At 44.2% G+C, this 24,898-nt stretch overlaps 1 protein-coding gene across 5 annotated transcripts in view; it reads left to right on the top strand.

Annotated features, from left to right (window-relative positions):
- tgfb2 (transforming growth factor, beta 2) overlaps positions 1-24,898 on the top strand; it is a 94,131-nt gene that overhangs the window by 58,511 nt on the left and 10,722 nt on the right. For all 5 annotated transcript variants that reach the window (XM_035608274.2, XM_035608273.2, XM_035608275.2 and 2 more), the window contains one exon: positions 6,777-6,940. In XM_035608274.2, the coding sequence (XP_035464167.1) occupies positions 6,777-6,940 (164 nt within the window). The remainder of the gene's footprint in view (positions 1-6,776; positions 6,941-24,898) is intronic.

Genomic DNA, 24,898 nt, shown 5'->3' on the forward strand with positions numbered 1-24,898 from the left:
ACTTCCCATCATTCTGATTGCGTTAGTCATTTTGTCACCCTCATCATGACAAAGACACGGAGAAATGCATATGATGCAGCTTTCAAGTTAAAGGCGATCGATCTGGCTGTTGGAAAAGGAAATAGAGCTGCTGCACGGGAGCTTGGCCTTAATGAGTCGATGATAAGACGTTGGAAACAGCAGCGTGAGGAACTGACTCAGTGCAAAAAGACAACGAAAGCTTTCAGAGGGAAAAAAAGCAGATGGCCCGACCTAGAAAATGAGCTTGAAGACTGGGTCAACACACAGAGAGCAGACGGCTGAGGTGTTTCAACTGTGCAGATCCGACTGAAAGCAAAAACAATCGCCACCGCAATGAAGTTTGAAGATTTTAGAGGTGGACCATCGTGTTGTCTCAGATTTATGAGACGTAAAGGGCTGTCAATCAGGGTACGGACGATTCTATGTCAGCAGCTCCCTCCCAACTACGAGGAAAAAATTTCCAACTTCCACAAATTCACTGATGCAAAGATAGCGAAGCATTCCATCGGCCCGCAGGACATCATAAATATGGATGAGGTTCCTCTGACGTTTGACCTGCCTCTCACTCGGACTGTCAACAGGAAAGGTGAATCATCAGCCCCTTAAAAACAACTGGGCATGAAAAAACGCACTTCACCTGTGTTCTGGGCTGCACGGCATCGGGAGGAAAGCTTCCACCTATTGTGATTTTTAAACGCACGACGATGCCAAAAGAAAAATTCCCGAGAGATATTATTATGAAAGTCAAAAAGAAAGGATGGATGACAGAAAGCCTAATGCATGAATGGCATACGGAGTGTTACGGCAAGCGCATGGGCGGATTCTTTCACAAGAACAAGGCATTGCTCGTTTTGGACAGCATGAGGGCCCACATAACAGATTCTGTGAAAGAAGCCATCAAGAGGACAAACTCCATTCCAGCTGTGATTCCTGGGGGCACAACAAAGTTTTTGCAGCCACTCGACATCAGTGTCAATCGTGCATTTAAGGTGGCGCTCCGTGTTCAGTGGGAGGCTTGGATGACAAGTGGGGAGAAATCCTTCACTAAAACGGGCCGCATGCGAAGAGCAACTTATGCTCAAGTCTGTCAGTGGGTCCTGAAAGGAGCATTGTCAAAAAATCCACCATCATCAACGGGTTTAAAAAGGCCGGACTGCTGCGTGATCAAGAGGGCAGCATGAGCGCAGCGGGTAGTTTGCCTCCGGAGGAAAGTGACGAGAGCGACAATGAAAACGATCCAACATCGGATGAAACAATTCTGAGGCTATTCAACTCCGACACCGAAGGAGATGACTTCAGTGGTTTCAGTGAGCAGGAGGAGGAGGAAGAGGAGGAAGATAGTGACCAATGACTTTCTTGTTTTATTTTCTATTTTTGTTACAAGCCGTGTTTCCTTAAAGCCTATTTATTTTTTGTTACAAGCAGTGTTTCCTTAAAGCCTGTGGAACGTTCATTTGTTTCAATGTATCAGTAGGCACCTGAGGCTTATAGACACGTGCGGCTTATTTACGTTCTAAATAATTCTTTTTTTAAAATTCGGTCGGTGCGGCTTATATTCAGGTGCGCTCAATAGTCCGGAAATTACGGTAAACTGTTATGGCTCTGGTAATTTCAATTCATCGCGGGCTCTTCCTTTTGGATTACCTTTTGCAAATGACTGTTGGATGGAGGACTGGATCGGTTCCTGTTTTTTCAGTTGTGCGTTCTTCCGACTGGAGCTTGGGGTTGGTTGCATTGCCTGGCACTGCTGGTATTCAGTGACATGTTTTGTTTTGAGGTGGTACAATAGATTAGTCATGTTACTGCTCTTAGCCAGAGCTGTTGCTGCTGCTTGTCGGACGGCTTAAATCTGAACCAAGTCCAAAAAGTGGAAGTTGCACCAGTCTTTTTCACCAGCTCCTCCATTTCGCTTTCAGACATGTTGACTGATGCGTTGCAGCCGGTTGCATCTCGTGGCTCTAAATCTCGCGGCCGCAGGTAGATTGCGTCATCAACATGTATTATCGCGATAAAGCGATAGAATTAAAATCTCTATCGTAGGCTATTTTTAACGTTTATATCGAATATCTTTTATATCGCGCACTACTAGTTTGGATCCTGCAGCTCTGGGGTCAGATCTACTAGGGGAGAGAGAAAACAGAGTTAGTGACCTGTAATGTGGATACATGGGGCAGAGAGAGAGAGAGTGAGAGATAGAAAAAGTGGGAGAAGGAGAGAGAGATAGAGAGGGAGAAGGAGAGAACGGGAGAGGGAGAAAGATGCTCATGATATAAGTTCCCCCAGCAGTATAGGCCTATAGCAGCATAATAAAGAAATGGTTTATTAAACACATTTGCAGCTCTAACTATAAGCTTTATCAAAGAGGAAGGTTTTAAGTTTAACTTTAAATGTAGAGAGGGTATCTGCCTCCCTGACACAAACTGGGAGCTGGTTCCAGAGGAGAGGAGCCTGGTGGCTGAAGGCTCTGCCTCCCATTCTACTTATACAGACTCTAGGAACCACAAGTAGTCCTGCATTTACAGAGCGAAGTGATCTATTGGGATAATATGAAACTATGAGCTCTGTAAGATATGGTGGGGCTTGATTATTAAGGGCTTTGTAGGTTAGGAGCAGTATTTTGAATTCTATTCTGAATTTTACAGGAAGCCAATGCAGAGATTCTAACACTGGAGAAATATGATCTCTTTTATTAGTTCCTGTCAGAACTCGTGCTGTGGCATTTTGGATTAACTGGAGGCTTTTCACAGACTTATTGGGGCATCCTAGCAGTAATGAATTACAGTAGTCCAGTCTAGAAGTAACAAATGCATGGACTAGTTTTTCAGCATCCTTTTGACATAGGATGTATCTAATGTTCTTGATATTGCGCAGGTGAAAGAAGGCTGTCCTAGAGACTTGTTTTATGTGTGAGTCAAAGGACATGTCCTGGTCAATGGTAACTCCAAGGTTTCTCACAGTAGAGCTTGAGGCCAAGGTAATGCCATCCAAGGTAACTATATGATCAGATCATGTTTCTCTGAGGTGTTTAGGGCCGAGTAAAATTACCTCAGTTTTTTCTGAATTTAAAAGTAAAACATTATAAGTCATCCAGGCCTTTATGTCTTTAAGACAGTCCTGAAGTTTGTCTACCTGATTAGTTTCATCTGGCTTTATAGATAAATATAGCTGGGTATCATCAGCGTAGCAATGGAAATTGATGTTGTGTTTTCTTATAATATTGCCTAAAGGAAGCATATATAAAGTGAAAAGTATCGGTCCCAGTACAGAACCTTGTGGTACTCTATGTCTCACTTTTGTATGAATGGAAGATTTGTTATCAACGTTAACAAACTGAAATCTATCAGAAAAGTAGGACTGAAACCATTCTAGTGCTGTTCCTTTAATCCCAATGTGTTCTCGTCTCTGTAACAGAATTTTGTGATCGATGGTATCAAATGCAGCACTAAGATCTATAAGGACGAGAATAGAAACATGTCCACTGTCTGAGGCCATGAGAAAGTCGTTGGTAACCTTCAGTAGTGCTTTTTCTGTACTATGGTGTTTTCTAAACCCTGACTGAAAGTCTTCAAGCAGACTATTCCTTTGTAAATAATCACGTGACTGGTTAGTAACTGATTTTTCAAGGATTTTAGAGATAAAGGGGAGGTTTGATATGGGTCTATAGTTAGCTAAGATATCTGGGTCTAGAGTCGGTTTTTTGAGCAGAGGTTTAACTACTGCCACCTTAAAGGCCTTTGGTACATAGCCTGTTAATATAGATAAATTGATCTGATCTAATATGGAATTATTAATTAAAGGTAATACATCCTTAAATAGCGTTGATGGAATAGGATCTAAAAGACAGGTTGATGGCTTGGATGAAGTGACAAGTGAAGTCAGCTCAGCCAGATCTATGGGGAAGAAGCCTTCTAAATATAAATTAGGCGATACTATTGTATTCAGAAAGTACTGTACTGGACAGTTTGTCTGTGCTATTACTGGGAAGAAGCTGGTAATTTTTTTCTCTGATGGTTATAATCTTATTAGTAAAGAAGCTCATGAAATCATTGCTACTTAGAGTTGGACGAATAGACTGTTCAGTACAGCTTTTACTCTCTGTCAGCCTGGCTACAGTGCTGAAGAGGAACCTGGGGTTGTTTTTATTTTCCTCTATTAGTGAAGAATAATAATTGGTTTTCCAATAATTGGTTTTCCAGTCTAGGTGAGAATCACCTAGACTGGAAAAATAGTTTATTATAATTATTGGAATGCCACTTCCTTTCTAACTTTTTCTTTGAATTTACTAACAGAGTTTTCTGATAGACACCTGCTGTAATAGAACTTTTCTCCAAATTCAGTAAAGTTAATAATGGAGAATTCAAATGTAACTAAGTAGTGATCGGACAGAGGGTTTTGAGGAAATACTATTAGATTGTCAATGTCTATGCCATATGTCAGAACGAGGTTGAGGGTGTGATTAAAACAGTGAGTGGGTTTGTTTACATGTTGAGTAAAACCAATTGAGTCTATGAGCGAATTAAAGGCAGAACTAAGACTGTCGTTTGCAACATCCACATGAATGTTGAAATCACCCACTATAATAACTTTATCTGTTCTAAGCACCAACTCAGTTAAAAAGTCTGAAAAATCAGATAGAAATTCAGAGTAAGGGCCTGGTGGTCGATATACAACGACTACAATAACTTGTTTTTGACATTTCCAGCTTGGGTGAAAGAGGCTAAGAGTTAGGCTGCTACTCCTCCTCCTCGGGCTGTGGTTCGACGAATATGAGTATTATTATAGGAGGGAGGTGTTGATTAATTTAAAATAAGATATTCTTCTGGCTGTAGCCAGGTTTCAGTCATACAGAATGAATCAACATGCTGATCAGTTATCAGATCATTCACTAACAAAGATTTAGATGGGAGTGACCTAATATTAAATAATCCACATTTTATTGTTCTACTTTTAGGTTCATTTATAGGCTTTGTATTGATCTTTATGAGATTTGTGTGAATTACACCTCTTTTATTTACCTTTGGTTTAGATAGTTGAAGTGGTCGTGGGGCAGAAACAGTTTCTATTGGGTTTTGTAACTGGTGTAATAGAAGCGCAGAGAAGCGTGTAAGACTGCAACTCTGCTTCCTGGTCCCAACTCTGAAATGTCACGGGTTTGACCATGTAGGTAACCGATTAAGGTTTCTACAAATGAGTGCTGCACCATCCAAAGTTGGATGAATGCCATCTCTCCGCATCAGACCAGGAATTCTCCATAAGGTGCGCCAGTTATCTATGAAGCCCACATTGTTATCTGTACACCACCACGACAACCAGTGGTTTAGTGATGATGTACGGCTATACATGTCATCACTGTTCAAGTTGGGCAGGGGTCCAGAGAAATCTACAGAGTCCGACATTGCTTTTGCATAGGTACACACCGAATCAATATTCATCTTCATGACCTCCGATTGGCGTAATTAGGTGTCGTTACTGCCGACGTGAATAATAATTTTACCGTATCTACGTTTATCCTTAGTCAGCAGTTTTAGGTGGGATTCAACGTCGCCTGCTCTGGCCCCTGGGATACAGACTGTGGTCGCTGCTTTCGCTAACTTCACGTTCCTCAAAGCAGAGTCACCAATGATCAGAGTTGTTTCCTCAGCGGGTGTGTCGAGAGGGGAGAATTTATTAGAAACGTGAAGTGGTTGGTGGTGAACCGTGAGCTTCAGTTTAGGACTATGCCTCTTATTGCAGACAGTCACCCAGCCACCCTGTCCTCCCGGCTGCTCCAGAGCTGCTGGGGGAGCTGAAGGAGCTAAAGAAGCTACACTGGAGCGGCTAGCACCGGCTGCATTTTGATGTATGTACTCCATGAAAACATGCCCCAGGAAGTCAACCTCAAAGAGAGCAGGGTTGTCAAAATAAAGTAGAGTAGAACAACAAAATTACAATTTAAAATCCAGAGCAGGGGGAAAACCAAGCAGATGCGGGTGAGCAGAGTCCAGCGGGTTCCGGAGTAAAGAGCAGCTGGGGCTGGCAGAAAGGACAAAACAGGATTATTCTTAAGTTCCCAAAGAACAGGCAGACAATAGGTATCAGGGAGCAAGCTACGTCGCAGAGTAGTGACTGAACATTGATTACGATCTGGCAGTGTGGAAGTGGCAGGGCTGGGTAGATATAAGTGGTCGAATAAGTGGTTGAATGTGGAATTGGGTGCAGCTGGTGGGATCGGCTCTGCTCTGTCCTCCGGCACACCTGTCTCGCTCACATGCTTAGAAGAGGGCGAGGGAGAGAGATAATGGAGAGACCAGTGGTTAACTGTGACACAGTCAATGTTTATGAGTGTTTTTCACCTTTGTGAGGGGGATGTTTTCCAGATCACCCACAGTCTATTCTTAATAGTGAACAGTATAGAGCTGATAAATCTTTGTAGAATGAACAGTGAGCAAGCATGGATCATAGTGCATGAACTACAGAGGACAGTGTGTACATGTAGCAGTTGTATAACATTTTGTGTAAGCTAATTGGGATCTATCCTGGTGGGCTGGGAAACGATATTTGGGGTGACACACAACACTAGGCTCATTGGTCACTCACAGTTACTTAATGTGGCGTGCAGCAGTGAGTATATGTAATCAACACCCACAGACAGACCACACCAGCTAAATGCCTTATTATCAAAGTAAACCTCTAACCAGTCTCCTTTAACCCCCTGCATCTGTGTTTGCCATAAACACACACACCCACAGTCACTCATACTCTCTCCTTTTTTATAGATGTCATCTCTCCAACTCCCTTCAACCCTTACTTCAGGCGGCTGACATTTGATGTTTCCTCCATGGAGAAGAATGCTTCCAACCTGGTAAAGGCTGAGCTCAGGATCTTCCGTCTTCAAACCCCTGGGGCCAAAGTGTCTGAGCAGCGTATCGAGCTCTACCAGGTACATACACCTTCCTCTGATTAACATTTGGAGCTTGAATTTCGGCATTTATTTTAACTAAGAAGAATTGTTGCATTAAGATGACATTTATTCAATGCCATTCTTTTGAGGGACCAATTTCTGATATTTGTGATTTCTCCTCAGTTATAGTGTTGTGCAGTTTAATTTTTGATTCAATTTTATTTGTATAGTGCCAAATCACAACATATTTTGAGACCTCATAATATTACAGAGAAAACCATACTGAGAAAACAGTTCTCACAATGAGCAAGCACTAGGCGACTGTGGAGGAGAAACAACTCCCTTTTAATAGGAAGACATCTCTAACAGAACCGGACTCAGTTGTGGGCGGCCATCTGCCTCGACCGCTTGGGATGAGAGGAGAAAAATGGGGGAGAGAGGAGGAGAGAAGAGAGAGAGAGAGAGACAACAGCTGTACAACCGCTGCTTTAATCTCTACCAGATAGATACTTGTAATTAAAGAAATAATACTGACATTTATAAATGCAATGACGTTATTAATAATAATAATAGTAATAACTAGACCAATTCGTCCAATGCAGTTTTTCAAACCCTCGCTCACGTGTCGCAAATCGGGGTGTGTTGCGGATTTCACAACCCGCGTCCGCGTACATGATGTGTTGAGTGCACCATGTAAATCGGATGATGTTTGGCACATAAGTCACACTTTCTGTAGTCAGGAGGTGGCGCTATGACCATGGCTGAATATTGACATGCAGATGTGTTGAGGGTGTGACTGTTATCATTCCTGGGAAGTTTCGTGAAGATATGACAACATAAGGTTAAGTCGTGATAGTGGGTTTGATGCAAAAGTAAAAATGGCCGACTTCTGGTTGGGCTGGGCTAATGGCTCCCAGAGGCTTTTTTATAGGACGTCATCAAATTTAAAGGTGGGGGCCTTGACTTTGAAATGTTATAGTGGGCGTTAGCAAGCCATTTTGCCACCATTAGACTAAAGAGCCATTTCAGACATGACGATTCCCCGCTCTTAACGCGTCTGCCAAGTTTCATGAGATTCTAAGCATCCCAAGTACGTCAAACACACATTCGTATTACATGGCGAACAATGCATTGCTGTGAACACAGCGTGTAACAGATTGTCAAACTTTTCAGAATATAACATCTGCAACGTCTCACAACTTCACTGACCAAATTTGAGTTGGATCTGGTGAACATGCAAGGCAGAGGATGTTAAAGTTCAAAACTTGTACCTTCCAGTTGGCATGTGGTGCTATAAACGTGGTTAAACATTGACATGCAAATGTGTAGAGGGTGTGACTGTTATCATGCCTGAAAATTTTTATAAAGATATGGCCGAGTTATAACAGTCTGATGTTTCGTGGGGGCACATCGAACTTCGCCGCCACAGTGAAGGCGTCAAACGAAGGGTCACAGATTTCTGTTCATCACATCATCAAAGTGTTTTAGCTTTTCTGATCAATTTCATGGTGGATCTGGACAACCTGCAACGCAGAGGAGGTAAAGTTATAAAACGTTTCACTTCCTGTTCCCAGCAGGTGGCGCTATGTCGTTCAGTCAATATTGACATGTAGTCCACCACATGGACTCTGCAGCTCTGGGCTCAGCTGTTACAGGTTGCACAGGCCCAGTCTGTATATTAAATGTGATCTATAATTTTTAATATTGTCCACCTTTTTGTGCTTTGTACCTTCAGTAAAAATAAATTTGAGAGTAAATCTATAACTTCTGGTTCTGGCTCATAGATTATGTTTATATTTTAACAATTTTTGTCTTTAATACTGACTGAATATGTCAGATTTCACATTCAAATCTGACTATGAATTGACAAATAACTCATACACTACAGATAAAACCTTAAGCAATAAAAGGTTTGTGTGATTTAAATATATTTTAAAAGCTGTGTAACAGTACATGTAATGATAACTACCGAGTGATACATTTTTCTTCTTTGCTCTTGGAGACAGAACATGGTCAGCACAGTGGAGTCCTTCAGGCAGGTCCTTCCCTAATAGCAATGACAAAAATGATAAGACAAGTTTGTACATAAAAGGGTTTGTGTGCTTGTGTTCTGTAGATATTCAACCGTATTTGAATGTAGTTTTAGATTTAACAGTGTTCTACCAACACAGTGCATGTACAGTACAGAATGTATAGAAAATGTAATTGTTATCAAAGTTTACGGGCACTGTAGAATCAATTTTTGTTCTCATGTTTCACTTGTGGTTCAATATTGATGTGCAAATCTGTTGAGGGTGAGACTGTTATTAAGCCTGAGCAACTTGGTAAAGAAATGACCACATAGAGTGGAGTTATGATAGTCTGATGTTTCATGGTGGCACATCGAATTCCCCCGTGACGCCATGGGGAGGGCGTCAGACGAAGGGTCACAGATTTCTGTACATGACATCATCAGAGTGTTTTAGCTTTTCTGAGCAATTTTGAGGTGAATCTGGTGAACCTGCAAGGCGGAGGACATAGTATAAGTATAAAACTTTTCACTTCCTGTTCCCAGCAGGTGGGGCAATGACGTTCAATCAACATTGACATGAAGATGTGTTGAAGGCAGCACCATTGTCATGGCTGAGAAGTTTGGGTCAGATTGGACTATGTACCTTCGATTACGAGCAACTGACTGTTTCATGGTGAATGATCAAAATTCGCCACGCCGTCACGACCACGCCCTCTGACGAAAAGTCAGGAATTACATAGCTTTTCATCCAATAGGTCTTTTGACACACACCCAATTTGAAGCTGGTCATGTGAAAATGAGTTCCTTAAAATATAACGTGTGAAAATGTCAAAATCAAAATGGCTGACTTCCTGTTGAGTTTAGGATATGAGTCCAGTAGACTTTTAGGTGTGTTTGGAGATGATAAATGTGGCTGCCAAATTTCATCCATGTAGGTCAAACCTGGACAAGGGGCTCAATTTTAGCAAATTTGAAGGTGGCATTATTGAGTCATTTTGCCATGCTCATGGAGGATGCAAGGTTCTCAGCACCACTGGTACTAAGAACCACACTGCCTTGCAAACGCGGTTCTCAGCACCTTCATGCTTGGACCCCTAATAATCCTTGCAAAAACAAGAGGGCCTTCACCAGCCTCCTGCTGGTCGGCGCTCGGGCCATAATAATGACTTGTTTGGATCCTGCAGCTCTGGGGTCAGAGATACACTAGGAGAGAGAGAAAACAGAGTTAGTGACATGTAATGTAAATACATGGGGGCAGCGGAGTGTACAGCAGCTGAGCGGACTTCGTTGGGCAGCAAAGGGCCAGCGAGTTGACTTAAAAAAAGAAAAAGGAAAGGGGAAAAGTTTGTTGTCGGCCATCTGCGTTGTGGGGTCCACGGTGTGTTAAACTTGGGTTGACACGAGGCGATCTCCCAGCCGCCGGTGTGAGGTGGGGGAGGAGTTGCGGGACCTGGTTCCACGCACGTCTGCATCCTTTGGTGGGGTTACTGGAGTGCGATGTTGAAGAGGGGGACAGATAGTTTTGTTTACCTGGCTTTAGCCGGCGTGGTGACCAACACTTGCGTGAATTCCGGCGCATCTGTCCAATGAGCGGCGGGTGTTGGGACCGTGTCGTGACCCCCGACTGGGAATGCAACAATCGTGCATTCTGGGACTTTGAGTCTTTTGGGCTCCATTTGGTGCTGTTTTCCTCTGTCTGTCCCTTGATGAAACAACATGGATCTGTAGTCCATATTTCACCATGTGCAGGCACAACAGAAGTAAAAAATTGTAAGTCATCCAGGCCTTTATGTCTTTAAGACAGTCCTGAAGTTTGTCTACCTGATTAGTTTCATCTGGCTTTATAGATAAATACAGCTCGGTATCATCTGCGTAGCAATGGAAATTGATGTGGTGTTTTCTTATAATATTGCCTAAAGGAAGCATATATAAAGTGAAAAGTATCTGTCCCAGCACAGAACATTCTTGACTCACTTTTGTATGAATGGAAGATTTGTTGTTAACGTTAACAAACTGAAATCGATCAGATAAGTAAGAATTAAATCATTCTAGTTCTGTTCCTTTAATCCCAATGTGTTCTAGTCTCTGTAATAGAATCGTCTGATCAATAGTATAAAATGCAGCACTAAGATCGAATAGGAAGAGAATAGAAACATGTCCACTGTCTGAGGCCATGAGAAGGTCGTTGGTCACCTTTAGCAGTGCTGTTTCTGTACTGTGATGTTCCCTGAACCCTGAAAGTCTTCAAGCAGACTATTCCTGTGTTGATAGTCACAATAATCTCAAAAATTAACAGGATTTTAGAGATAAGGGGGAGATTTGATATGAGTCTATAGTTAGCTAAGATATCTGGGTCTAGAGTAGTTTTTTTGAGCAGAGGTTTAAACTACTGCCACCTTAAAGGCCTTTGGTAAGTCGCCTGTTAATAGAGATAAATTGATCTGATCTAATATGGAACTGTTCATTAACAGCAATACATCCTTAAATAGCCTTGATGGAATAGGTTCTAAAAGACAGGTTGGCTTGGATGAAGTGACCAGTGAAGTCAGCTCAGCCAGATCTATAGGGGAAAAGCAATCTAAATAAATAAATTAGGCGTTGGTTCAGAGGCTACTGTGTTGAACAGTGTGTCTGTGCTATTAGTGGGAAGGAGCTGATTCATTTTTTTATCTGATGGTAATAATCTTATTAGTAAAGAAGCTCATGAAATCATTACTACTAAGAGTTGCAGGAATAGACTGTTCAGTAGAGCTTTTACTCTCTGTCAGCTTGGCTACAGTGCTGGAGAGGAACCTGGGGTTGTTTTTATTTTTCTTGATTAGTGAAGAATAATATTTGGTTCTGGCATTTCGGAGGGCTTTCTTATATGTAATAAAACTATTTTTCCATTCTAGGTGAGAATCACCTTGATTATTGGAACGCCACTTACTTTCTAAACTATGTGATGTCTATTTTTAAAGCAAGTGTCTGTGCATTTAACCATAGAGCTATCCTCCTCTGTTTAACTTCTCTTAAATCTTCTTTTCAGAGGGGCAACAGTTCTGCTGCTCTACTGTCAACAAGATAGTAAATTTGTGTGGGAGTAAAGTTTTGGAAACTATCATGCATTGTACTGACACATGGCAGCGGAGTAAATAACGATAGAATATTTTCCATCAATTCACATACAGAGTTTTCTGCTAGACACCTGCTGTAATAGAACTTCTCAGAATTCAGTAAAGTTAATAATCCTAATTCAATCGTTCAATTTTTGGTTATTTTATTATATTAGTGTGGATTTTTATAAGGTTTGAATGTGTCACACCTTGCTTATTTACCTTTGGTTTAGATGGCTGAAGTGGTCAGGCAGACAGTTTCTATGGGATGTTGTGGGGATGAATGTCTGGACTGTCACGGTTCTGACCGTCGAGGTAACTCAGTCAGTTTTCTAGAAATGAGAGCTGCACCATCTAAAGTAGCATGAATGCTGCCTCTCCACATCAGACCAGGTTTTCTCCAAAAGGTGCGCCAGTTATCTATGAAGCTCACGCTGTTATCTGGACACCACCTTGACAACCAGCGGTTTAAAGCTGCTGTCGGTAGGATTGAGAGAATCCAACGTCTCCTGCTCCATCCCCCTCCCTCTCTGCTGAACTTCGGTTCTCCCTCCACATCTCCTCCCAGCCCGCTACGCACGTTACCATGGCAACTGAAACCAGGCAAAGTACGTAACATGACGTTCCCACCGGTAAGAAACTGACCTGAAGCTAACACGGACTACTGCCGACATTGCTAGACTATAACACATTTTTTAGTTACCGTTATCATTACCTGTGACTTTTTGTGGAAACAACATCGTCAGTGTTTTTTAAAGTAGGCGACCGTAAATCAGTTTATATTTGCTTGTTTACGTACCTAGCGTTTGCTAGCACATTAGCTACTACAGAGTGTTACAGGGTAGGCCTGTAAATTAACAGCTTTATCTTCACATACATCATTTGTTGCTTTGCAGGATGACTGACACTTTTTATCTATAATTTATAACATTATTAGAGCTTTGAGACTGGTACACTGGACTCCGATGAGGAAGTGAACACGTCTGCTTTGACGGGTAGACGAGCGAGGAGAAGAGGGAGTCGCCTACAAGGCACACAGGGCAGTGGCCGTGGGAGAAGGGATAGAGGGCGGCGTGTCAGCCCGACACCCGAGGACCTGGGCGCCGAAGTCATAGCCGATTTTCATGTGATGAGCCAGTTGGTACCTGCTGCTTGCACTGGTTTCATCCCAAGATGGTGTAGTTTCAGTTGCCTTTGCTAGATGTCAATAGTGTGCTGTGCAATTATTTATTCATTTCATTTATTTATTTCATAGTCATATTTTAATATTTATGCAACCTCGGTATTTGCCTTGCAATAAAGTGTATTTTTGAAGGTAATTGGTTTCTCATTGCATAAATATACAACAATGTGAAGATTACTTCATATTTTTTATCAATATATTCTTTGAAACTATTCAAGGCATTACACATATATTAATTTGGGGTAATCAGATTCACTGGTTCAGTACTACCGATGCAATATCTCAAAGAAAAGCGTAACAAATTTATCAATGTAGACACTGATGTAATATTGTCCAGCTTTATTTTGCACATGATTAAAATACAGTAGGTGTGTTGAATATTCCTTCCTCAGCTGTTCCCCCAGCAAAGTCATCATCTGTGGAGAAAAGCAACATGAGTCTGTGAAACTATGATCCAGGAAACATGATTCCTCCTTACAAATGCATCACAAGTCGAAATACTTTGAGGGGAATAAATCATTTGAATTCATAATCTGTAGTCATGATTATCAGTGTCGAACAGAATGTGTAATTACTTGCTGTTCGCCTTTTACTGCTTAGTTTCACGAGGGGTGATAAATAAATATGTAAGTGATTAGTGCATTCGCAAATTCAGTAAGTGAACGTGACTGTAGCCACAGCTAGGAATATCGACACATACTTAGCATTTAGCATAGCACGGGATGCTACGTTTGTTGATAAATAGTGATGCTAACTAAACAGTACGACACTGATGGGGGAGCATTTAGCCGCGATAGCACAGGCCAGGCACACATGTCCGGAAAACTCTCAAAAACAGATTACACTGCATGGACACAAACATATTTTCAGCCATTATGCTAATATAAACCCTGCTAACCACCAGTCATAGCACTGTGGACCTAGCAACTAGCAGCCTGATTATAACAGCACAGTAACATATGGTCACAGAGTGCGACAATAACATAGAGATATGGATATGGAGACAAAAGATTAATGAAAACAGGAATAATTACCAGTCAAGCAAAACACATTGTTTATGATTCCGTTAGCTCTTGTTGCTCTGTCATCTGTGGAGCCGCTCCGATGTTTACATCTGATAGATCTGCTTCCTTCTCTTTTGCTCGTGGTCTTTGTCGTATATGCAGTTTCTGGTGATGCTTAGCGTTTCTCTGCCACTGTGTTTTCAAACTAACTCCGCTTCTGCTGCTAGCTCCTCGAAGACATGTGCTTGGTCGTGACCAACGAGTTAGTCTGTGCACAGGTTCTGCAGCGCTGCGCAGCTCGTACCCGGATGATTGACAGAGTGGAGCGACGCCCCCAGGCTTTGAATGGAGATTTTAGTTCTGGCACGTTGGATTCTGGCAAATGGCATTAAAGGCAGTAGAGGGAGCTAAATGATCCAGAGTCTTTCACAGATGATCTGTCTCACATATTACTACCAGGACATAGCGACAGTTTCAGCAAATATGAAAAAGTTATTTTTGCAAATCCTACCGACAGCACCTGTAATGAGGTCATGCAGCTATGCATGTCATCACTAGTGAGGTTAGGCAGGGGTCCAGAGAAAAATACAGAGTCTGACAAAGTTATTGCATGTGAGCACATCGAATCAATATTTACTTTACTGACCTCCGATTGGCGTAGTCAGGTGTCATTACTGCCGACGTGAATAAGAATTTTACCGTATCTGCAGTTATCCTTGGCCAGCAGTTTTAAATAGGATTCAACGTCTCCTGCTCTGGCCCCAGGGATACATTTGACTGTGGTGGCTGGTTTCGCTAACCTTAAGTTCCTCAAAATAGAGTTGCCAATGATCAGAATTGTTCCCTCAGCAGGAGTGTTGCTGAGCGGGGAGAATTCATTGGAGACGCAATGTGGTTGGTGGTACACTGTGGGCCTCAGTTTCAGTTTGGGACTATGCCTCTCATTGCGTACACATGTCACCCAGCATCCCTGTCCTCCTGGCTGTTGGGGGGGCTGAATAAGCTACACTAGGGCGGCCTGCACTGGCTAGTGGGGAATGGCTAGTAGTATCAGCTAATGATTTACACTCTATGGTGCACAGCGAAGTTTCCAAAAGACTGAGCCTTTCCTCCATTGTGGCAAATAAACTACTCTTTCTAAATGTACCATCATCGCCAAAGGAGGCAGAAGAGTAACTAAACAAAGAGCACACAGAGCAAGAGAGAGCAGGAGAGGGAGAGACAGAGTAGCCTGTTGTGAGTTACCGAGCGAGTCGCTAAAAGAGGGAGAGAACTGTAAGATTAGATTTTAACAAAGGTGTGTGGATATTTAGCCCAGTAGTTAGATAAAACAACTACAACAACAGTGTTTAAAGAGACGAAGATGAGCAGTGGATAAACACGGGTTACACCAGCAACCGGTAATGACACAATACGTTACTGCAGTACATCAGTACGTGTAGACGTGTAGAGTCCTCTCTCAATGTCAGATTAGAGTGTTTAGGTCCGATATCCTAAGGTAGCTACCACAAAGGTTTACCTGTTTTGTGTGAAATCCATAATACCCTACTAATACACAAAGAAGCTGTAAAACTTCTCAATCCTCCCAATCACTGCAGTGTTTTTAAGATAATTGACCGCAGACAACTCTAGAATAAAAGGGACACTTTACTTGGTCTTGTTGTTGAAATGTAGAAATGATATTTAACATTTGAATTGAAAACAAAACAAAAAAAATTACAACCACTCAAATTAGACCCCTTTAAAACAGATTGTATATACTTAGCCCACGAAATTACAGTGATTAAAGTGGACTTTTGTGCTAGTGTGCTTGTGCTAACTAAAGCTAAGCTACAGTCTACCTTGGTTGACTGTTCCTACAATGCCTTTGTGGCGTATTCTTGCCTAAGCTTCTGCCACAGCCCTGCTGGCTGACCATTTCCATCATGTTTGGACGGTGATGTCTTCTTGGCGGACCATTTGAAAAGCCATGTGGAGCAACTAGATTAATTAAAGATGCAAGCAGCGATGAAAGGGCCCTCGCACATATGCGCACGTTGGGGTGTGTGTAGGATACAACTTCCCGTGTGGACTATGTGGGGATAGAGAACACCCACTAATACTACATCATGTACGATGTGTAAATTTCATTTAAATTGTATGATGTTTGTTTAAAGTCTGACTTCCTGTTGTCACCAGGTGGCGCTATAACCCTGGCTCAATATTGACAAGTAGATGTGTTGAGGTTGGGACTGTTATCATGCTTGAGAAATTTGGTGAACATATGATCGTGGAGTTATGGCAGTCTGATGTTTCATTGCGGTACATCGAAATTGTCTACCACGCCACGGGGAGGGCGTTAGACAAAAAATGACAGATTTAACAATATCACATCATCAAAGTGCTATTGCTTTTTTGAGCTAGTTTGAGTTGGATCAGGTAAACCTGCAAGACAGAAGAACTTCACCTATCTTGGGGTAACAAGAAATTTTGCTACGAGGCCATGCCGTTCCACGGGATAAAAATCTTTTGATAACTTTTCATCACAAAGGTCTTTAGATGACAACGACAGAATATGGAGTTGCTGCGAATAATCCTCTAGGAGGAGTTTGTTAATGTATGATTGTTATGGGTTGGTAAAACAGGAGATAAACAGATGATGCAACAAGAACAAAGGGAGGCAGAAAGCCTAGTTACACACACAAGAGGGCATAGGTAGTGATACACAGGTGAGATATATTGGGAACAGGTGCAGACGATCACAGGGAAACACATTAATTACAAAATAAAACAGGAAATACAAAACACAAGGGATCACAAGAAAGAAACTCTACATAAACAGAGACACACAAGGAAGGTCAATCAAAGAAATCATACAGAATAAATTCCACAAAGAAACAAAGGTCTATAACGAGTCCTAAAAGTTCATGGTCTCAAACTAGATCCACAAGAAACAAATGTCTTGGTCCTAAATCTTGGTCCTGACCTCAAATCAAGCCAAATTTGCAGGCTAAATTCAAAATGCCTGACTTCCTGTTGGGCGGACGTAAAAGCACCAATAGGCTTTTTTAAAAGTTCTTAACATGGTCCGCGTGCCTACTAAATTTCGATCATCTACATCTGTCAGGCCTGGACTTTAAAGAGGACTCAGATGCAGAGTAGACAGTTAAGGCAGGCTTTTATTCAGGAATTATTGGACCTCTCTGCCAGAGTGACAAAATAACAGGCTGTAGAAATTACCTTGTAATACTAAAGAAAAGATGATACTCGTGAAAAACCAAAAACACACTCCAAACAGGGAGGGGGAAAAAACCTCAAGACTAAGTTAACTGACTAACAAAAAAATCACTCCACAGGAGGAAAAATAACAAAAAGGCAAACAAACTCCTAATAAACAATAACCGCTCCACAAGGAGGGAAAACTTCAAGACGAGGGCTAAGAAAACTAACAGAAAATCACTCCAACAGAGGCAAACAAAATGGCTATGAACTAGGCTGCGCTATGAGACTAAGCTATGAAATTTACAAACAAAAAATCACTCACTAAGAGGCAAAGGACTCCGGCTTACAAAACGAGGGAAGCAAGGCTTGAGACAAGACGAGGACTGTGGCATGGGCTGGGGTGCACGGCTGAAACGTAACACTCTGGCACAGGACAAAGGGAGACGCAGACTATAAAACACCTGAGGAGAATGGGGAACAGGTGGACAAGATCAGAAATCAGGGAAGACAATCAGACCGGTGACACATGAGGAAAGGCAAGTGACCTGATACGAGAGGAGATTTAGTCTTCAAAATAAAACAGGAAGTCACGAGACAAAAACCAAGGATGAGACAAACCTCACCGCGGTGTGACAGTACCCCCCCTCCCTCTAGGGCCGACTCCTGATGGCCCAGACAGTTCAGGGTGGTCCCTATGAAAATTCTCTATGAGGCTAGGGTCTACTATGTGGCGTGAAGGAACCCATTGTCTCTCCTCAGGTCCATAACCTTCCCAGTCCACCAGCTATTGTCTGCCCGGGTTGCGTACTACCAGCAACTGCTTGACCTTATACACTGGGCCGCCGTCTATCACCTCAGGGGGACCATCGGACTCCCCGTGGCAGGTTTAATCTGGCTTACATGGAAGGTAGAGTGTACACGGAGAGATCGAGGCAGGTGAAGACGAACTGCCGCGGGGCCGATGATCTTGGTGATGGGGAACGGGCCCACGAACCGTGGCACCAGCTTCTTGGAGGGGACTCTGAGGTGGAGATCCTTGGCAGAGAGCCACACTCAGGCAGGAGGCGGCCTGCAGTCTTCTTGACTCGGTCCCCTTGCCGAATCAGTACCTGTCGGGCGGCTGCCAAGATACGGCGGCATTGACGAATCATGGTATGGGCGGAGGGCACAGACACCTCTGGCTCGTTGTCTGCAAAGACGGGGGGCTAGTAACCATACACACATTTAAAGGGCGAGAAACCTGTGGCTGAGGTGGGCAGTGAGTTGCATATTCTGCCCTCCGCCGTTTCCTTGGCGGAGGGCAGCTTTGGCAGAGCAATGAATCTAGCCATCTTGGAAAATCTGTCTACCACCCTGAGGACAGTGGTGTTTCCTTGAGATACCAGGAGCCCCGTGACGAAGTCCATGTAGATGTCAGACCACGGTCTGGAGGGGATGGGGAGTGGTTGCAAGAGACCCATGCGGGATCCGGAGGACGTTTTGTTTCAGGCGCAGACCGCACATGCCTCTACGTACTCCTGGACCTCCGGCTCCATGGATGGCCCCCGGAACCTCCAAGAGATGGCGAACATCGTCCTCCAAACTCCCTCTCTTATGCGGATCAAGTGGTAAGCGTTGCGGAGTACTAGCTTGGTAAATACTTTGGTCTGCTGGAGCTGGTCGAACACGGAAGACATGAGAGGAAGTGGGTAACGGTTCTTTATTGTAATGTCATTCAGAGGGCTATAGTCTATGCAGGGTCTTAGGGTCCCGTCCTTCCTGCCCACAAAGAAGAACCCGGCGCCTGCTGAAGATGATGAAGGACGGATCAATCCCGCTTTCAGTGAGGTCGTAATATAGCCCCTCATGGCCTCCCTCTCCGGCCCAGAGACCGAGTACAGGCGGCCCTTGGGAATGGTGGAGCCCGGGATCAGTTCGATGGCACAGTCACATGGCCAATGTGGAGGAAGGGACATGGCCTTAGTTTTATTGAAAACCTCCCGGAGGTGGTGGTAGCAGGAGGGCACTGAGCTCAGGTCTGGGTACTAGGAGTCTATGGCGAAATTAGCAGAAACAAGAGTAATCCCCGTCACATCTTCCCCCTGATTCATTAGAAACATCCTCTCTCAAAAGGATGCTGAAAAACTAGTCCATGCTTTTGTTACTTCTAGACTGGACTACTGTAATTCATTACTGCTAGGATGCCCCAATAAGTCTGTGAAAAGCCTCCAGCTAATCCAAAATGCCGCAGCTCGAGTTCTGACAGGAACTAGAAAAAGAGATCATATTTCTCCAGTGTTAGAATCTCTGCATTGGCTTCCTGTAAAATTCAGAATAGAATTCAAAATACTGCTCCTAACCTACAAAGCCCCTAATAATCAAGCTCCATCATATCTTACAGAGCTCCTAGTTTCATATTATCCCAATAGATCACTTCGCTCTGTAAATGCAGGATTACTTGTGGTTCCCAGAGTCTGTAAAAGTAGAATGGGAGGCAGAGCCTTCAGCCACCAGGCTCCTCTCCTCTGGAACCAGCTCCCAGTTTGTGTCAGGGATGCAGATACCCTGTCTACATTTAAAGTTAAACTTAAAACCTTCCTTTTTGATAAAGCTTATAGTTAGAACTGCTCAGGTGTTTAATAAACCATTTCTTTATTATGCTGTTATAGGCCTAGACTGCTGGGGGAACTTATATCATGAGCATCTTTCTCCCTCTCCCGTTCTCTCCTTCTCCCTCTTTCTCTCCCTTTATATCTCTCTCCTTCTCCCACCTTTTCAATCTCTCTCTCTCTCTCTCTCTCTGCCCCCATGTATCTACATTACATGTCACTAACTCTGTTTTCTCTCTCCCCTAGTAGATCTGACCCCAGATCTGCAGGATCCAAACCCGTCATTATTATTATTACTATCATTATTATTAATAACATCATTGTATTTATAAGTATCAGTTTTCACTAATTATAAGTATCAGTCTGGTAGAAATTAAAGCAACTGTTATACTACCCCCCATCCCCCCATATGTTTACAGTACATGTCACTAACCCTGTTTGTGTTTTCTATCTCTCCTAGTGTATCTCTGACCCCAGAGCTGCAGGACCCAAACCCGTCATTATTATTATTGCTATTATTAATATTAATATTAATATCATCACTAATAATGACAACAACATAATTGTATTTTTAAATTATAAGTATCAGTCTGGTAGAGATTACAGCGGCGGTTGTACAACTGTCCTCTCTCTCTCTTCTCTCCTACTGTCTCACCTCCCACCCTCTTTCTGCCCACCTCTCCTCTCTTCCTCCTCTCTCTCCTCACCCCAACCGGTCGAGACAGATGACCGCCCACAACTGAGTCTGGTTCTGTCAGAGATTTCTTCCTGTTAAAAGGGAGTTTTTTCTCTCCACCGTCGCCAAGTGGTTTGCTCATTGTGGGATTTGTTGGGTTTTCCCTGTAATATTGTAATATTGACCTCACTATGTAAAGTGCCTTGAGACAATGTGTGGTGTGATATGGCGCTATACAAATAAAATTGAATTGAATTGAATTGAAATTGAATTGATTCGAGGCGGCAAAACAGTCTCTCACACAGTCTTCCCCCCACCCCATGATTTCTCCCGTTCTCCAATTTACATGGGGATTGTGGCAAAACAGCCATGGCTATCCCAAAATTAGAGCATGACAGGGCAACTCAAATAAATAAAAACGAATGTGCTCTCTATGCTCGTTGATGAGCACTTGGAGGGGTTCAATGATGTGTGTGATAGAGAACAGTTCCTTTCCATTGAGTGCTTTGGCCTTGATGGGCTTAAATAAAAGTTCAGTTTTGATGCCAAATTCCTCTGCTAAGCCCCAGTCCATCAAACTCTCATCAGCCCCTGAGTCTATGAGCGCCTTGAGTTCTGTGGTGGTGTGATGCTTTACCTTGACTGTCGTGAGGGTACGAGAAGCGGGGGCTGAAGCCGTGAACTGACTCACCACCAGGGCCCTCTTGGCTGGACAGGCGGCAATGAGGTGACCAGACTCCCCGCAATAGAAGCACCGGCCTTCCAGTTGTTGCCTCCATCGTTCCTCCTGCGTCAGCCGAGCCCTGCCCAGCTGCATGGGCTCCCCCTCTCCTTCCGAGGGGGAGTGATGACGCTGCTCCGGCGGTGAACGGCGGGGGGCCGGCCAGCCCGATGTTTGGTAGCGCAGGGGATCTCTCTGTCGCCACGGATCTTCCGCTACGTTGCTTGTCTGAGCTGGCTGATCCTGTTGTCTGTCCGGATGGCGAGCGCGATGAGGGAGTCTAAATCTGGGGGTAAATCCAAGGGTACGAGAAGGTCTTGAATAGGGGCTGCCAGCCCCTTCAGGAACACATCATAGAGGGCTGAGGAATTCCAACCGCTCTCCACAGCCAGGGTGCGGAAGCGGATGGCGTAGTCACAGACGGACCCGCTGCCTTGTTTCAGTCTGCTCAGCTCCTGAGCATTTTTCCCGGATGGTCGTAACCGCATCAAAAGTCATCTGTAACGCTCCCTGGAAGTCTATGAGAGAGCTGCAGAGTGGTGAGCCCCGAGCCCATTCCGCTGAGGCCCATGCTTTGGGTCTCCCTGTCAGCTGGGAGATCATAAAGGCTATCCTGGACCGGTCGGTAGGGAAAGCGTGGGGGGTTAGCTCAAAATTAATTGAACAGTCAATGAGAAATGTCTTACATAGTCCCAGTTCCCCGGAGAATTGCAATGGAGCCAACTTACTACCAGCCCAGACGATATGCACTGTCGGAGCCGGTGCAGCAGCGGCTGCCGGGGGCGGGGCTTCTGTACTCGGCTGGACGAGATGGTCGAGCAGGCCCTGAATTTTGGACGAGAGGTGACTCACCTGAGAGGCCATAGCCGTCTGAACTCCTCCTGACGGGAGAGACGGGCCTCTTGGGCGCGCAGGACCTCCGTCATCTGTTCTGCCTCTGCTGAGTCCATACTGGCCAGAGTGTCAGGCCTGGACTTTAAAGAGGACTCAGATGCAGAGTAGACAGTTAAGGCAGGCTTTTATTCAGGAATTATTGGACCTCTCAGACAGACTGACAAAATAACAGGCTGTAGAAAATACCTTGCAAAACTAAACAAAAGATGATACTCCTGAAAATACCAAAAACACACTCCAAACACGGAGGGAAAAAACCCTCAAGACTAAGTTAACTGACTAACAAAAAAATCGCTCCACAGGAGGAAAAATAACAAAGAGGGAAAAAAACTCCTAATAAACAATAACCAATCCACAAGGGGCGAAAACCTCAAGACGAGGGCTAAGAAAACTAACAGAAAATCACTCCAACGGAGGCAAACAAAACGGCTATGAACTAGGCTGCGCTATGAGACTAAGCTATGAAATTTACAAACAAAAAATCACTCACTAAGATGCAAAGAACTCCGGCTTTCAAAGGCTTGAGACAAGGCGAGGACTGTGGCATGGGCTGGGATGCACGGCTGAAACATAACACTCTGGCACAGGACAAAGGGAGACGCAGACTATAAAACACCTGAGGGGAATGGGGAACAGGGGAACAAGATCAGAAATCAGGGAAGACAATCAGACCGGTTACACATGAGGAAGGGCAAGTGACCTGAAACGAGAGGAGAGTTAGTCTTCAAAATAAAACAGGAAGTCACGAGACAAAAACCCAGGACGAGACAAACCTCACCGCAGTGTGACAACATCAAAATTTAATGGCGGGGGCCTTGACTTGTAGGGGGTGCTATCGAGCTATTTTGACACAATTAGACAAGAGACATTTCACCCTTAACTTGTCTTCCAAGTTTCTTGAGACGCAAACCATCCCAAGTCCCTCAAACAAATATTAGTATTTGATGGTAAACTAAGTCACCACGGCAACAGCATTTAATTGATGGTCAAACCTTTCGTAACTAAACTGACCAAATTTAAGGTGGATCTGCAAGGCAGAGTACGTAAGAGTACAAAACTTGTATCTTCCTGTTGCCAGTAGATGGTGCTATAACTGTGAATCAATATTGACATGCAAATGTTTTGCATGTAGGACTGACAAATTTAGGGAAGATATAACCATATGTTGGAGTTATGACATTGTCATGTTTCATGGCGGCACATCAAATTCGCGCCACGCCACGAGGAGGGCATAAAACGAAAGGTCACAGAGTTCTCTACATCTAATCTTCATAGTGTTTTAGCTTTTCTGAGCAGACTGGGGAAAAACAGCAGGAACAGACCGGGAGTATAACAGACGTACCAACAAAGATAAACGGCTCATATCCATGAGCCTATACCAACAAAAATCAAAACCTCTGGAAAACTGGGCATGGGCTTTGCTCTGGGGTTCAGGGCGACCCGTAGGTCGGGTGGCCGTGCAGGCAGTCGTAGCAGTTCTGAGGGAAGGCCCGGAGGCCATGCAGGCAGGCAAGGCAGTTCTGGAGGAAGACCCGGAGGCCTAGCAGGCAGGCATAACAGTTCTGGGGAAAGGTCCGGAGGTCTTGCAGGCAGGCATAACAGTTCTGGGGGAAGGCCCAGAGGCCTTGCAGGCAGGCATAACAGTTCTGGGGGACGACCCGGAGGCTGGGCAGGCAGGCATATCAGTTCCGGGGAAGACCCGGAGGCCTTGCAGACAGGCATAACAGTTCTGGGGGAACACCCCCGATGGATACGTCGATCGGCCCGCCGACTGGCAACAAGGAGCAGGCGTCGGCCGGACGACCGACAAGGAACGTGTCCATCCGCCCACCGACTGGCGACGAGCAGGGTTCGGCCAGACTACCGACAAGGAACGTGTCGATCGGCCCACCGACTGGCGACGAGGAGCAGGCGTCGGCTGGACCACCGACGAGGAACGTGTCGATCGGCCCACCGACTGGCGACGAGGAGGGTTCGGCCGGACCTCCTAGATAATGATACTCAGATGGGATGGGGGAAATATCAGGGGGTTCTGGACTTGGAGGAGTGACTGTAGACAGGAGGAATGGCAAAATGAACTCCAACTAACAATTCTCTCAGCTGACCAGTCAATGTGGGGGTTATGTTGCTTCAGCCAGGGAAGACCCAGAACAAGCGGTGTACTAGGGGAGGAGATGATCTTGAATTGAATGACCTCTGTGGTTGCCAGACAAAAACAAAGGAACAGTGCGATGAGTGACTTGGGCCAAAAGTCTACCATCTAACGCATTAGCAGTGAGGGGAGACAAGGGGATGCCATACTCAAGAACCAAATCTCCATCCAAAAAACTATCATCTGCACCAGAGTAAAGAAGAGCATAGAAAGGTAAGGATAACAGATTGTAGCAGATGGTGGCTTGAATTTACATTGTGGGTTTTTATGGGGCTGTAGTATCTGTTTGGCTCACCAGCATCCCCATAGCTACTGATGAGCCGAGTCTTTTGGCCAAACTGAACAAGAAACACAGAGATGACCTGACTGACCAAAGTATAGTCATTCACCGGCCCTTAGCCTGCAGGACCGCTCTGCGGGGGAAAGATGGGTTCGGCCCAGCTGCATGGGTTCTTCATCGGGGAAGATTGGA

This window comes from Scophthalmus maximus, chromosome 10 (assembly GCF_022379125.1).
Source record: "Scophthalmus maximus strain ysfricsl-2021 chromosome 10, ASM2237912v1, whole genome shotgun sequence".
In the NCBI taxonomy this organism is placed as follows: Eukaryota; Metazoa; Chordata; class Actinopteri; order Pleuronectiformes; family Scophthalmidae; genus Scophthalmus; species Scophthalmus maximus.